This window comes from Manis javanica, chromosome X (genome assembly GCF_040802235.1).
Source record: "Manis javanica isolate MJ-LG chromosome X, MJ_LKY, whole genome shotgun sequence".
Taxonomy (NCBI): Eukaryota; Metazoa; Chordata; class Mammalia; order Pholidota; family Manidae; genus Manis; species Manis javanica.
In genome coordinates, this window is record NC_133174.1 from 125,883,662 (window position 1) to 125,897,502 (window position 13,841).

Here is a 13,841-nt window from a genome sequence, read left to right on the forward strand (position 1 = left end):
TTCTTTACAGGAAAACAAAAATGACTCTTTACTAAGGACTCTTGCTTGTGGGCAAGATTCAGGATGATAAGAGCATCTTCTGAGATGCATTAAGGTGACTTTTGATGTTTTCCCATTTTTTGATGGTCATTTTGTTTGCCAGGTTCAAGTTGGAGGCAGAGAAATTTTGGGAGATTGACCTGGACGTTGAACTCCAGAGTGGAGAATGAATTCTCTTCCAGGCTGCACGAGGTTATATATCTGACCAGAGGGAAAAAGAAAAGCGGGAATATTAGTAGAAAAGTGGGTGGCTTCACCAGCATCTGTGTCCTGGCCTCCCTTCAGGGCAGGCCTGGGACTCTCAGAAGCCCCCCTGGAGTTGCTGACATACTGCTGCTCTTATTAAATGTTCTGCACATCCCCAATTCCCAAATAGGCCTAGGTTGTCTCAATTTCAAAGAATTTCTCAAGGAAAGAAAAACAAAGGCCTTTTGGTTTTGGACACTCAGGTTGAGAGGCGAATTCCAAAGGCCTCACTAACCGTCTGCCCTGAATGATCTGCACACTGTAAAGCAGCTGGTGGATCAGGAACTTGGAAGGATCTGAGGGATCTGGGGTTTGAAAAGAACCTACTTTGGTAGGAAATAGAGGACATAAAAATTAGCATTAAGTAGCATCTTACTACGTTGATAGACAGTGATTGCAGCATACAGGTGAATGTTCAAACACAATGTTGTTCATGTGAAACCTTCGTAAGTTGTGTATCAATGATACTTTGATAAGAAAAAAATTAGCATCAAGTCATTTACTCTCTGAAAGCAAACTTCAGCATCAACCTAGTCTTTAGGTACACCACTGTCTTCTCCCCAGCCTCCAAAGTTACACGGCGCCAAGGCAGCCCTGGAACAGCCAAAAGCAGAGGAGGCTCAGGGTCAACTGCCTTTCAAGAGAAGTGAAGATAGGATGAGGTCTTACCTGATGCAGCGAGAACACATTTGTCTTCTTCCTTGTCATCTAAAGGTATCTGGGAACTTGGGTGGAATGTTATAGACTCTTCCAAATGGTGTTCTGGGCTATCAGGAAGGACACTGGACATAAGTGACTCTGTCTCACCTCCGATGCCAATAATCCTGTCACAGAGCCACTCCTCTGCCTCTGAGTATAAACTCCTGGAAGGTCCCACAGAGTTGCTGGCTTCATCTGCCTTTCTGGTTTTTGCTGCTCGGCTGGCCGATCTCTTGGTGGAGGGTCTGAAAGGAGAGGTTTTCATTGGACTCCTAATTATCCCCAAACTAAGGATTTGTCTTGAAAGAAGCTTTATCCTTTAACAAACTTCTAAGAAATACTTTGTTAGTAAAGGAACTTTCATAATCACAGAACAAGAAGGCTTTGGAAGGGACCCTGGAGATCACAGGACACACTGCTTTCTCTAAATTGTGTCCTACAAAGCCCTAGGGTCCCAGGGAAACACCAAGGGGGCTATGAGCAGCTAGGCCTGCAGGACTCCAGGAAGCCTGTCCCTCCATAAAGCTGACCCAGGACACAGTCAGGAAGGCAGAGTGAGGACTAACGGTTTTCTAGCTCCGCTGCTCTTTCCACACCATCACTGCGCCTCCTAGAGGATTCCTGTTTCCATGGGCCTTGTACGTCAATGTCCTTTCAGGCAACTGCCTGAGGAGCCTTCCTTTCCAAGAATCTGTTCCTGCTCTTCCGACCTAACCTCTGTCCCTCAGTTCCCCCCATGTAAAATGACAACATTAATACTAAACTCAGAGTTGCAGTGTTAATTAAAATAGGTCATGCAGAGTGCCTGGTATACAGCAGTCATTCAATGTCCTCTTCCTGATTTTAGAAGACATTAACCAGTGTGAACAAAAGCACAGTTTGCATTCAGATATATTTGGCTTTGAATCTGGCCTCTGCCCTTTAACAGAAGAATGTTGGGCAAATAAAGCCCATGATCTCTCTGGGCCTCGGGTTCCTTACCTGTAAAAATGGAGATGCTAATTTTTACCTAGCAAGATTGTTAGAAGGGAATGAGTTTATTTCTGCAAGTGGCTGACTGTGTTTGGTAGAAACTAAGAGCTCAGTTAATAACCTTTTGTATCATTCTAAGAATGTGGATTATAATCCCATGAAGTTTATTCTGATAAGCTTGCTGAGTGACTCACCTGGTACACTTTGCCTGAGTCAGTGGGTCTTTCACACTTCTCTGTCTGAACGTTTTCATGTCACCATTAAAAAATGTTTTTGTCTCTTTATGGTCTTGGCCAGAAGTGGCATCTAAAAACATCAGGTTAGGGGTGTTCTTCACATTTTTAAAATGTGTTTTGAGTTCTATGGATGAATCCACACCATTGTTTAAGGCTAGGAAAAAAAGAGGAACAAAATTAAAACTGGAGTTTCAACAACAAAGGTAAGAAAAAGTGTGAAGGCTGTGATCCCCAAGGGACATCTGTATAAAGGCAGGAGAGTCAGATGGCAGCACTCTAGCTGGGTGACAGGCTCAGCAGCCCCTAAGCTCTTCACTTCCAGGAGCCACGGCCTAGGCTGCTGTCCTCAAAGCACAGAAGGACCACCTATAAGGAACATGCCCTCTTTCCTTTGACAGGAAAGAATGGCCAGAGGGCAGACCTTCACACCATGCTGTCACCCTTTCTCCTGACTGCCCACCGAGCCAATTCTTCCTCCTAATTTAGTCTCACTTCCAATGCTACCTCTCACCTTAAGCTTTCCTCAATGCACTAAGGCAGATCCTACACCTACCCTGCTTCTTTTAATGCAACTAGCTGTGGCAGTATCACTGTTCATCTGTCCGTCTCCCTGCTGGCTATAGTTCCATGAGGTGAAGGACCATGTCTCTTCATCTCTGTATCCTCAGGACCTAGCAGAGCACCTGACTTGCACGCTCAATAGCTGTTTGTGAGATAAAGGCAGACGAACTGTGTTTTCTCAAATTCCATAATTATTGCTAAATGACTACTGCCATAATGTAGTTCCTGCTCACAGGAAATCAACAGTACATCTTAGAGGGCACACATATCATGACATGACTTGACTTCTGCTCAATGAGGTGGAAAGTGGCATTCCACCTCTGTGGGTCAAGATGCCTTATGAGGCCTTGGGCTATGATGCTAGCAACCCTCATATCCAGCTGGGAAAGAGCTGCCATCTATCATCAGCCTATAAAACTGTAACAGCTACAGCAGCATTTATTGAGCATTTAATGTATCAGGCACTATTCTTAGTGTTACACAGATCATCGCATTGAACTCTCATGACGCCTCTAGGAAGATAGTAGCTTCTCCTTTTTCAGACAGGAAAACTGAGCAGAGAGGTTAAGTAACTCGCCCAAAGCTACAAAACTCAGAAACAGAGGCCGCCCTGGGTGAACCTAGGCAGCCTGGCTCCTAAATGGTGGCTAATAGGACTCTAAACCCAGGCAAACCGGATGGATGCTTGGCCTCGGAGGACTCCTCGTCACTTTCTGACTCGTCCTCGTCATCTGCCTCGTCCTCCTCGTATATGTTGTTAACAGATGTTTCTACAGCCTATGATGAAAAAGAAAGCCATGATTACATACAATATTCAATCATCCGGACTTAGTTATTTCAAAGAAGACAGATTTCACGGCTGGGTTGGTGGCTAATTTTTGTCATCAATTAAAAGGTAAAAAAGTCTGACCTCTCTGGCCCCAAGAATCTACTGGGGACAGGACACGCAGTCCTAGCTGTACCTTTCAGCTGGGGAAATACACTCAAGAATGAAGACTTCCCTGAATGAGAGTCAAAGGACAGCAGCTCTGGGTTGGCATGTGGTCTCTGCCCACTTGGAGTCCTAAGCCAATGTGGAGCCAACTGGTGAATAGCTAAAAAAAAAATTCTTGGCTGCTACATGAGGTAAAATTTCTCAGGCCAATGCACTTTATAAATGGTCTTTGAGATGGTGACTCCCAGAACTTTTCAAAAATAACATTTCTATTCCAAATTCTCATGGCATGAATGACCATAGTTGCAAACAGGCAAACTATCAGTTGTGTAGCACAGAGGGTGAAGAGCACAGAATCTAGAGAAAAAAGTCCTTGGATACATGCAATCCATCAAAACGTAGGACGCTAGGGTAAACAAATTATTTATGAGACAGACCCAAAGAGCACTAACCATAAAGGGAAAAAACCCACTAAATTTGAGTTCATTAAAATGAACTTCTGTTCATCAAAAGACATTAGGAGAGTCTGAGGCAAACTCCAGTATGGGGCTAATACCTGCAATACATCTCTCCAAAGTGCGCATAACCTGAGCAGGTGAGAACTCCTACAGATCGGTAAGAAAAAGGCCAGCAACCACATGGAAACATGGGCAAAAGATACTCCACCAAATCCTCTCTAAATGGCCAATAATCATAAGAAAAGGTCCCTGACTCCATTAGTCACCACAAAACACCAGTAAATTCAACAATGTGAAAATTAAGAACTTTCTATCCAGCAGAAGACAGCATTAAGAAAAGAGAAGCCATAAACTGGGGGAAGATATCTGACACATATAGCCAAGAAGGTAGTAGTATCCAGAACATTTTAAGAGCTACAAATAAGAAAAAGACAAATCAGTACAAAAGCTGAGGGCTAAAAACCTAAACAAGCAGTTCACACAAGAAAAAACATGAAAGCTAGCTGAAGATAAGAACACAGGCTCGACACTTTTTAAGAAGCAGGAAAATGCAGAAGTCATACTTTATTTCATTACCACCAGACTGGCAAAAAGTAAAGTCAGCAAGAATGTGAAGCAACAGCAGTTCTTACATGCTGCTGGTCAAGAGCATGCAGACTACCTTTGAAGCATTCGAATCTGTCTTTCTTGTCCGCTTCATAATTTCCTCAATTCTCTATTTAAAGGAAAATAAAAATTCAAACATGAAAATAAATTAAAAACAAAACAGTGGTACTGAAGAAGTGGATTATTTCCAATTTCCAGAAGTGGGCACTACCAGTGACTGCTCCCAAGTCACAGACTTAACCAACATGAGACCCTGGGGCAGTTAGGGTCCTTCCAATCCCAGTTTCACAGTCATCTAGCAAATTGCCTTGAGTTTGACAGTTGTATTCATAACACAGAAATCGAAATGACCTCTCCTAATTTTGCAGACTTAGAAATTCATTACTTAGACTAAGTACATATTATTGTAAACCAATTAGGACTTTTAAATGTAATTTTAGTCTGAACAGACCATGGCTAAAGCTAATATTAATGAAAAGAATGCACCCCAATGATAGGGCACCATCAGAGCTTTTACTAGAAAAAGCACACACCCAGGAAGGAAAGAACTCTCCCCAGTGGACACTTCTTTCCCTGAAGGTGAGGACAGCTACAGCTCTCTGGCCTCCTCAGGCTGACCGATCTCCTGACAGAGGCCCTGCAACACCTTGGCCTGGTCCAGGGTCTTTCTTGCTCCCACGAGCCATGTGAGTTGCATAAAGTGAGGTCCTACCTTACAAACAGCCTGCACCTCAGCCTCTCAGAGAAGCCTGCACCTTCTGCTCCCTCCCATTCAGCTGCTGCAACGACCAGCCCAGTTTAGACAAAGAAACTTCCAACCCCTACCATGACCTGAATAATTCTACTCAAAGGAACTCTGTTCCCACAGATTTGCTATTTGAGGCATCACTCTAACAGCCACCAGTGGTCCATGAGGGAGAGGGATGGTCGTAAGAGGGGACCCTTCAAGGTAGCAGAGGTCAGATCCTTGGATCAGGAAGAAGACAGTATAATGGGAAAACAACCAGGAGCCAGCATATCACTTGTGTGTGATTTTCAAAAACATGTTTTGATATGTGTCCTATACAGTTTTAAACAAAGAATCAAATCCCCCCAAAAATAGAGAAAGTACCTTTTTTCTTTCTAATCTCTCCTTCAAGTTCTGTAACATAATTCTCTCATGTTCCTTCTTGCGTTTGTCGGCCTCCTCCTGAGCTTTTAAGCTGGTGTCCTCTTTCTAGGAAATTTGTATAAAAACATCATTTAATCTCAATGTATCTGAGTGACATCAGAGAACACTAGTTTAAAAAATTAAACAGTGAAATGTTATACAGCATAAAAGAATTTGACCTTTTCAGGGAAGGCAGTACAGCACAGAGAAGACAAGTAATGTCTCTATAGCATCCTACTAACACTGAGAGTGACTACAGTGGGGTTGTGGGGGGAGGGACTTAATAATATGGGTGAATGTTGAAACCACAATGTTGCTCATGTGAAACCTTCATAAGATTGTAAATCAATGATACCTTAATTAAAAATGAATAAATAAAAAGAATGTGACTTTTTGATTGACACTACCTGTATATACAACATTCACGGATTATGTCTTCAAAGCATTAGCTAAAATGTACAAAACTAGGTTAATTATTATCTTGAGGATTTAGAAGGCATGTTAGTCCCCTCCTGGACCTCAGGGTTATTATTACAGTGGCCACCATACCACTCTAGCTTCAATCTATGTGATTGTGTAGCTATCCATTAACATAGCAAAGGGGCAAAGTCTTAACACTTCTCAAAAACACTGGAGAAGATTCTTAAAGGTACCTTCTCAAGGAATACAAATGCATACAGTCACTTATGTAACATATAACTGAATTTGATGAGTGATACACTAAAACTGGTATATAAATTAGGCTATGTTAACTATTTCAAACTGAGTATTTGAATTAGCTCAAGTCAGAGATCAGTTTGGGGATTTATTTATCTGTTAATTGAATTTACATGAGTGAGACATTCTTATTGGTGAATTTGATGACTAAACTTTCTGAGATGCTCATAATTTTTATCTTATCTGTTGGAGGGGAAGTGTTGGCTACAGCTGTGAGTGTCCCCATAAAATGCAGGACTAGAAAACTCATATGAGATGTTTATGCGCAAGCAACTTGAATTTCCTGGAACTAAGCTACAATAACGCTTATGTAGACAAACTAAAGGTCTGCTTATCTATAATTTGCTTTCTGCTCTTGTTGCACGTGGAAAACATACTAGGATTGTGCCGGGGTGGCTGAGAATGAGTTGCAGTGATACTGGGTAATAGCTAGATGGTAATATAAAAATGCAGCCAGAGAATGCTGCATCTGCTCATCTTCTTTCTTGGAGAAACAGACTTCTGCTTTGGGTTTCAACTGCATTTTATAATCTGATTCTCATCCCCTGATAAAGTGTATGGCCAGCAAACCTGTAGTAGCACTTTCTGGTCTTCCTGATCCTGATATTCTTTCTTCGGTTTTACCTCCTTTTGTCCTTGCCCATCTTCAGATTTCAAGAACTCTTCTTCTTGGCCTTCAACTGCTTTCTTTGCCATGTCTTTCACTTCCCTAATGACACAGAATATTTAAGTAACTAAGTATTTGTCTTGGTGTCTTCCATACACAGCTTGCAGTAGGTAGTGTGAGCATTTTCATAGTGATACTGCTTCTATTTACTACACAGAATTTGTACAGCTGTACCCTTGTAAGTGGGGGAAACTAGCCCTTGGGAGTAGAAAAGGATTTATATCAGAGTGGGCTACTTTGCATCTTAAAACATATGCAAGAGAGAAATACAATCACTCCTTAACTGCTTTAGACAGACGGGACTCTCCAAAAGGCCACATTTACACATGCTCATACCCAATCTCACATGGGGGTGTGACCTGGGTAATTTAGAAGAGGGGCAGGTAGTATCCAGAGGAGGAAAGCCCAGTCCATAATGACCAGTATTTAGGGCTTTTAAAATGCTAAATTAGCTCTGTTTCCATAAAAGCAATGAATAGCATTCTTCAAGTTATAGTTTTTTGCTATTTACAATATCCCCTTCTCCTCTTTTCTCTCAAACCCATACAAAGTATATGGAAAGCATGTGATGGTATCACAAAAACACTTTAATACTTAAAAACAAAGCCAGGACTATAGTTATTCTTTGCAGACAGTAGAGAGAAGTTTACATTACAGGGTCCCAAATCAAACAGGCCTCAAGACTGGGGATCAAGAAACCCTTGGACAGACTTACAATGCACACAACTGTACATGAGATTTGCTGCTCACAGGAAATCCTTCCAGCAATGACTGTTGAGAGTCAAGTGTCACAAAGGTCACTGGAAAGCACCCCTAGTAAAACACCAGGAAGTACACTTTCCAGGTTTACAAATTCTAAGGTCACAAAAGGTTTTGAAAATAAAGACAGGGGTTAATACCAATGAATGTATTCAGGTGCTGCTGTGAAGATACGGGACCCTGCGATAAGTCTGCGTCACTTCTATGCATTTTTATAGCACACAGCAGCCCTCGATGCGTGCAGACTCAAAGAGGAGCACACCATTCATCTACCTCTCACCAGTGTCCTCTCACACGGATGCTTCCCAACTTGTTTAGAAGGCAATGAGTCATTTGATTCATGCTGAAGAAAGTCAGTTGCTTTTTGAGAATTTATAATACACCTAACCTGAGGGTAAATTGTGACTTTCACAATTTGAGCCCCTGCCAAGATTTATAGTACAGGAAGGATGATTTTGTACTGACCCTTGTTCTGTTTCTTTTTGTAGTCTTTCTTCTTTTTCCCTTTGTTCACGAGCAAGGCGTCGTTTTTCTGCCAAAATTTTTGTTGCCTCCTCAGCATTCATAGACCCTGGTGTGCTTTTATTACCAGACCCTAGTTTAAATCAACATGCAAAGTAATTAGTTTAGGGAATTTACTGCCCCTGAAGTACAACAGAGGTGCATGACAACCAACAATATTAAAAAAACTAAACAGTATGCACATGGTCTAAAATTTATAAACAACAAGCAAGCTATCAGTGATTACATAACAGATTTTGTTCAAAACCCCAACTTCCCCATAACAACTACTTGTTCCAAAATAAAATAACATACCCCTACTTTGGTTTTGAGAGATACCTGATTACAGGGACCCTACAGGAAAATAGATTTAGATAGAAAATAGAGGAAGATGAGCTTATGATGGTCCAGACAAAGTATACAAATCTTAAATACTCAACTAAACAAAATATATCCAGCATATATTTTGAAATTTGTGCACTTTTACTAAATATTGCTTAGCTGAATGTTGATAATAGTATATATCACTATTTATGATTGATCATAAGGTGGCTAATTGCATATAACCAAAGAAACCAAGACTTTCAATAAAAAAAAGGTGGGGACCACATGGAATATTCTAATATTTTAGACCATCTGAGTAGTTTATTTTAAAAAAAACCACATATGAAAATGAGGATTTTAAAGATACCAAGAATGAGCAGTTTGTAATAAAAAGGTTGTTTACAAAGAATTCACTATGGAATTCCTTAAAAAAGCAAACATTACTTAAATTAAGTAATGTCCATGGATATTAAGATACACATCTGACAAGCAAAAATACCAACATGGTACTTTCAGGGGCCCACATACTGCCCAGGCACATGTTTTGGCCTATGTACGGAAACTTACCTATAGTCCCTTAATAGAAACCTGCTCAGCCACAAACAGCAAGATGTGCTCTAAGGATGGAAAACACTTTAGGGCCATTCACAGAACCAGCCACTACCAGAGCTGGAAGATACCATAGGGACCATCACTTAGACAACATGTTGACCCAACCAGTAATTTTAACATCAGTTCCAGAAAGGGATTTTCCAAAACAAGGAGTGCTGGTGAGTAAAAACTCTGGCAAGAAGTAAGCAGTGTGCCAGTGATTGGTTAAATTCTCTTTATCTAAAAACTTGCTCTCAAATTCTTTTTACATTCAAACTTCTCTGAATTAGGAAATAAAGTGAAGTTGACCATTCCCAAACTACCTTATGAGTTTCTGTGTTGCCAAAATAAACCTCTTAGTGAAGGAACTTACCTTCAGAGATCACGTGCTTTTGGCTTACGGCCACAGAGCTATTAGTGGTCTTAGGAACTGCTTCTCTTTTCTTCCCAATACTACCCAATGCATTTTGTGCAAATACGGTACGCTGAACAGGAATTATTTTATAGGGGAGAGAAGAATGTGCTGACTGTTTTGACGTGACAGGTGAAGGTGATGGGGGACGATTCTTTTGGGTTTGCCTGCTGGGAAAAAGTAATTAATAGTTAGTGGGGAAAGTCTGATAGGGTTTTGTAATAAGGATGTCCTAATTAAGTTATAGTGTACCATTTCATAATATATAGTGTCTTGATATTATGAGATAACATTTTGTAATAGACAAAGGGAAATCCATTTTTAAAGGTTTTTTCTTTATATTTACATTACCATGCATATTACATTAATTCACTTATGAAACACTGATGTGAAATCTACCCTGCTAAAATACCTATCAGGAACAGTTGCAAACAAGCTACTTACTTATTAGCACTGATGGGAGAGGGCGGACGCCACCCACTTGCAGGAGGAGATGGCCATTTGTAACATGGTATGTGTGACGATGGACGCTTCTTGCTAACAGGGTTTGAGGCCTGTTTGTCCATTTCTGATTTCTGAATAGATCAATACAATAAGTAGTTACTAGCATTTACCCTACTGCAATTGGCTTCTCTTTTTATGAGAAAAATATTCTGAATATGATTATAGTTCTATAAACTCTCAATTTTCCTTTCATGTATGAGAATTAGGTATAGAGATACATTCTTCCAGACTAACAATTCATGTTACACAATTCAAGCAGGTCATAGAAAGAATAAATTTTAAAGAGATCTTTTACTTCAAAACCTAATTGTATTTGTAAAATCCTAACTAAGGGTTTGCATATTTCTCAAAAAAATTTTCTTCAGAAAATTTCTTCAAAAACTGCTACATTTTCTCCCTTTTACTAAAAAGCTAATATTCCAGCTCTGGGGGAAACTCCAGTACAATGAATATCAGAGAATTTTAAATCATTAATGTGAGTTTTCCTCTTTCATTAATTTTTTAGCAGAATGCTACAGATAATAAGTTGCTATGCTATGAAACCTGACCTATCATAATCTACACAACTAAATATATAGATTTTAATAGAAAATTTGTCAGTAAAAGGCATTTGACAAACCTGTGGAGAGTCTCTCATTTTCACCTTGGAAGATGTGTCCACGCTCACCTCAGGGGATGCCTCAGACGTGCTCGTTTTAGGGGACACTTCCAACCTCTCCTTGGGGAGAGCTTCCATGCTATCCTTGGGGAACACTTCCACACTAGCCTCTGGGGATGCTTCCATGCTTGCCTCAGATGACATTTCCATGCTTATCTCGAGGGAAGAGTCCATGCTCACCTCAGGGGATGGGTCCACGCTCACCTCATGGGACCTGTCCATGCTCACTTCAGGGGATGGATCTGCGCTCACCTCCGGTGATGTTTCCATGCTCTTGGTGAGCACCGCCACATTTGTCTTGGGGGGGGTGGTGTCTGTACTCACTTTGGGGCACTCTTCCACGCTCGTCTCAGGAAGCGCTTCCACATTCTCCTCAGGGGGTGCTTCCTCGCTCGCCTTGGGGGGTGCTTCCATGATTGCCTCAGGGGGCACTTCCATGTTCTCCTCAGGGGGCGCCTCCATGTTCTCCTTGGGGGGTGCTTCCAAGCTCACCTTGGGGGCTGTTTCTATTTTCTCCTGGGGAAGCACTACTGACTTGCGAAGTACTGTGGTTTTCTTCAGTTCATCACTGCTATGGCTACACAAGGGCATGTTTGTACACTGGATTAAAGTATTAATGCCTGTGGATGAATGCAGACAGAGTGAAATTTCATAGTCACAAATTTGACAAAACAGAAATATACCATGTAACAGTATAAATAAAAACAGAGAGAAAAGAGACTACTTAATTAGGAAATCACAGGGATTACACACAACACGGAAGTGTTTGTTTAGTGAATTGGATCACAAACACAGGAGAGAAGCCTCGCAAAGTTGGTACTGCAGAAGCACCACCACCAACAGAGGTGCTGTGAAGCGACAGTCCACTATAGAGGAAAATAAAATGTTTCTCCAAGGTTGATGTTTGCAATAAACCATTCCTATTTTAATCACTTGATAGTTCAGAATGATTTTCATAGAAAATTACAAGATCTTCAAGTAATCTAAACAACTTCACCAAGGCCAGAAATCTTACCATTACAGGGGATTATGTAGGACACTCTATATATGATTGTTTTAGAATAGAAATAAAAAAGAGCGTTTTCTCACCAATACTAAAAATTGTAATGAGACATTAATCAGAATGGGCTAGATCTCGAAGTTCTCTTCCAGCTTTAACAATCTAAGTATTTTTTGCCTAATAAATGAACAAAAATGATAATACTCAGTACCACCTAAGATGAGGAAAGTGATAATACCAATGTTGGGAACCAGGCAACTTCATATACTGCTGGTGGGAATGTGAATTTATTATATAGGCTCCCTGGGAGGTATTTTGTCAATAATGTATCAAAAGCCACTTAAGAAAGTACATACTCTTTGTTCTATCAATTTCACTTCTAGGTTTATCCTTAGGGAAAAAATCAGGCAAACAAATGAAATGTGTGTAACAAGGATACTTACTACAGCATTGTTTATAACATTGAAACAATTGAAAATATAATCCAAATATTCAACAGGAAATTTGGGCTATACTAAGGCAGTCATTAAGAGTAATAATATACAATATTTGGACATAGAAAATGGTATACATGGAGTTTAAACAAAAGCAGGTTATGATCCCATTTTGTGAAAAAAAAACCACATAAATGCAAAGAAAAATATTCAGTTGTCAGTGGATATTGGGATAATAGGGAATTAATGTATTTTTTATTAAAACATATTTGATATATAATATTATATTGGTTTCAGGTGTACAACATAGCGATTTGACTATTATATATATTACTAAATGTTCATCATGATAAATGAAGTTATGTCATTATACAAAGATATTACAATATTATTGACTATTTTCCCAAGGCTGTACTTTCATTCCTATGATTATTTTATAACCAGAAGTCTGTACCTCTTTATCCATTAGAGAATTATATTTAAAAGTTTTCCTGTACTAAATATTTATTGCTGTCTAAGAAAAAGTAAATGTTCCTAAAAAGGTATTTGGTGGTGGCTTTCCTGAGACATGTTAAATTAGTCACCTCATCTTTAACTATGGGTGGCAAATTTTTACATAATCTCATCAAATAATTAAAATAGAACAAATTACCAAAGATTGAGTTCTATGGATAAAAAATTTGACTATTAAATGTTATGTTTTATTCCCTCACTTTTGGTGGAGAGAGCATTTTATTTACATATCTGAATGTGCCTAAACAGTCACATCATTTAACATTGAGAGTTTATGCTACAGAAAACATAGTAAGTTTAATAATTAGATTTCTATTAGCTATAGAAATTTAAGACAAAATATTGAGTTTTTTGATGGGAGTGATATATTTGATGAAAATGAAAGTAATCTGAAATATTATACAATAGACTGGAGGAGACTGGTAAAAAATAATCTGACCAACATAAAATTGGCATAAACAAAGTCAGGAATTCAAACCAAAAGAAGTAAAGCTGCATTACCAGCAAGTCTGTGATGGTATTTTCATTTATTCTACTAACCATATGACTACTGGCAGAATAAAAACAAAGGGGGGTGGGATATATTCTGGAAAAAAAAAGTAAAGGAAGAAAAAAAATGACAGGAACAATGCATCAGTCCTCCCCATCCTTGAGGACTTCTTACTGCCCACGGGCATGTCTACACTACATAAACTGTAACTGAGAAAATGCAAATAACTTTGAAGGCTTTATCTTATTAACAATCTTAATGTTCTTAAGTTCATTCTTACTCTTCCATATTTTAGGAAAAAAAGAAGGATGGAGTGGGAAACCTTCTCCCTTTGGCATTATTTTATATAGTTTTATTTAGAGTCCAGTAC

The 13,841-nt window shown here is 39.6% G+C and overlaps 1 protein-coding gene across 4 annotated transcripts in view; it reads right to left on the reverse strand.

The window, feature by feature from the left end:
- Nucleotides 1–13,841, reverse strand: part of MAP7D3 (MAP7 domain containing 3) — a 29,543-nt gene continuing 15,702 nt past the window's right edge. The window contains exons 9-19 of one of the 4 annotated variants that reach the window (XM_017659080.3): nt 10,996–11,654; nt 10,317–10,447; nt 9,834–10,039; nt 8,510–8,639; nt 7,189–7,327; nt 5,863–5,967; nt 4,807–4,860; nt 3,428–3,530; nt 2,151–2,346; nt 955–1,229; nt 1–240 (exon numbers count right to left, since the gene is read on the reverse strand). In XM_017659080.3, the coding sequence (XP_017514569.3) occupies nt 233–240; nt 955–1,229; nt 2,151–2,346; nt 3,428–3,530; nt 4,807–4,860; nt 5,863–5,967; nt 7,189–7,327; nt 8,510–8,639; nt 9,834–10,039; nt 10,317–10,447; nt 10,996–11,654 (2,006 nt within the window). In that variant the 3' untranslated portion in view covers nt 1–232. Of the gene's footprint in view, nt 241–954; nt 1,230–2,150; nt 2,347–3,427; nt 3,531–4,806; nt 4,861–5,862; nt 5,968–7,188; nt 7,328–8,509; nt 8,640–9,833; nt 10,043–10,316; nt 10,448–10,995; nt 11,655–13,841 lie in introns of all 4 variants that reach the window. The other 3 variants (XM_017659084.3, XM_017659081.3, XM_037016930.2) reach the window with 3 other exon arrangements.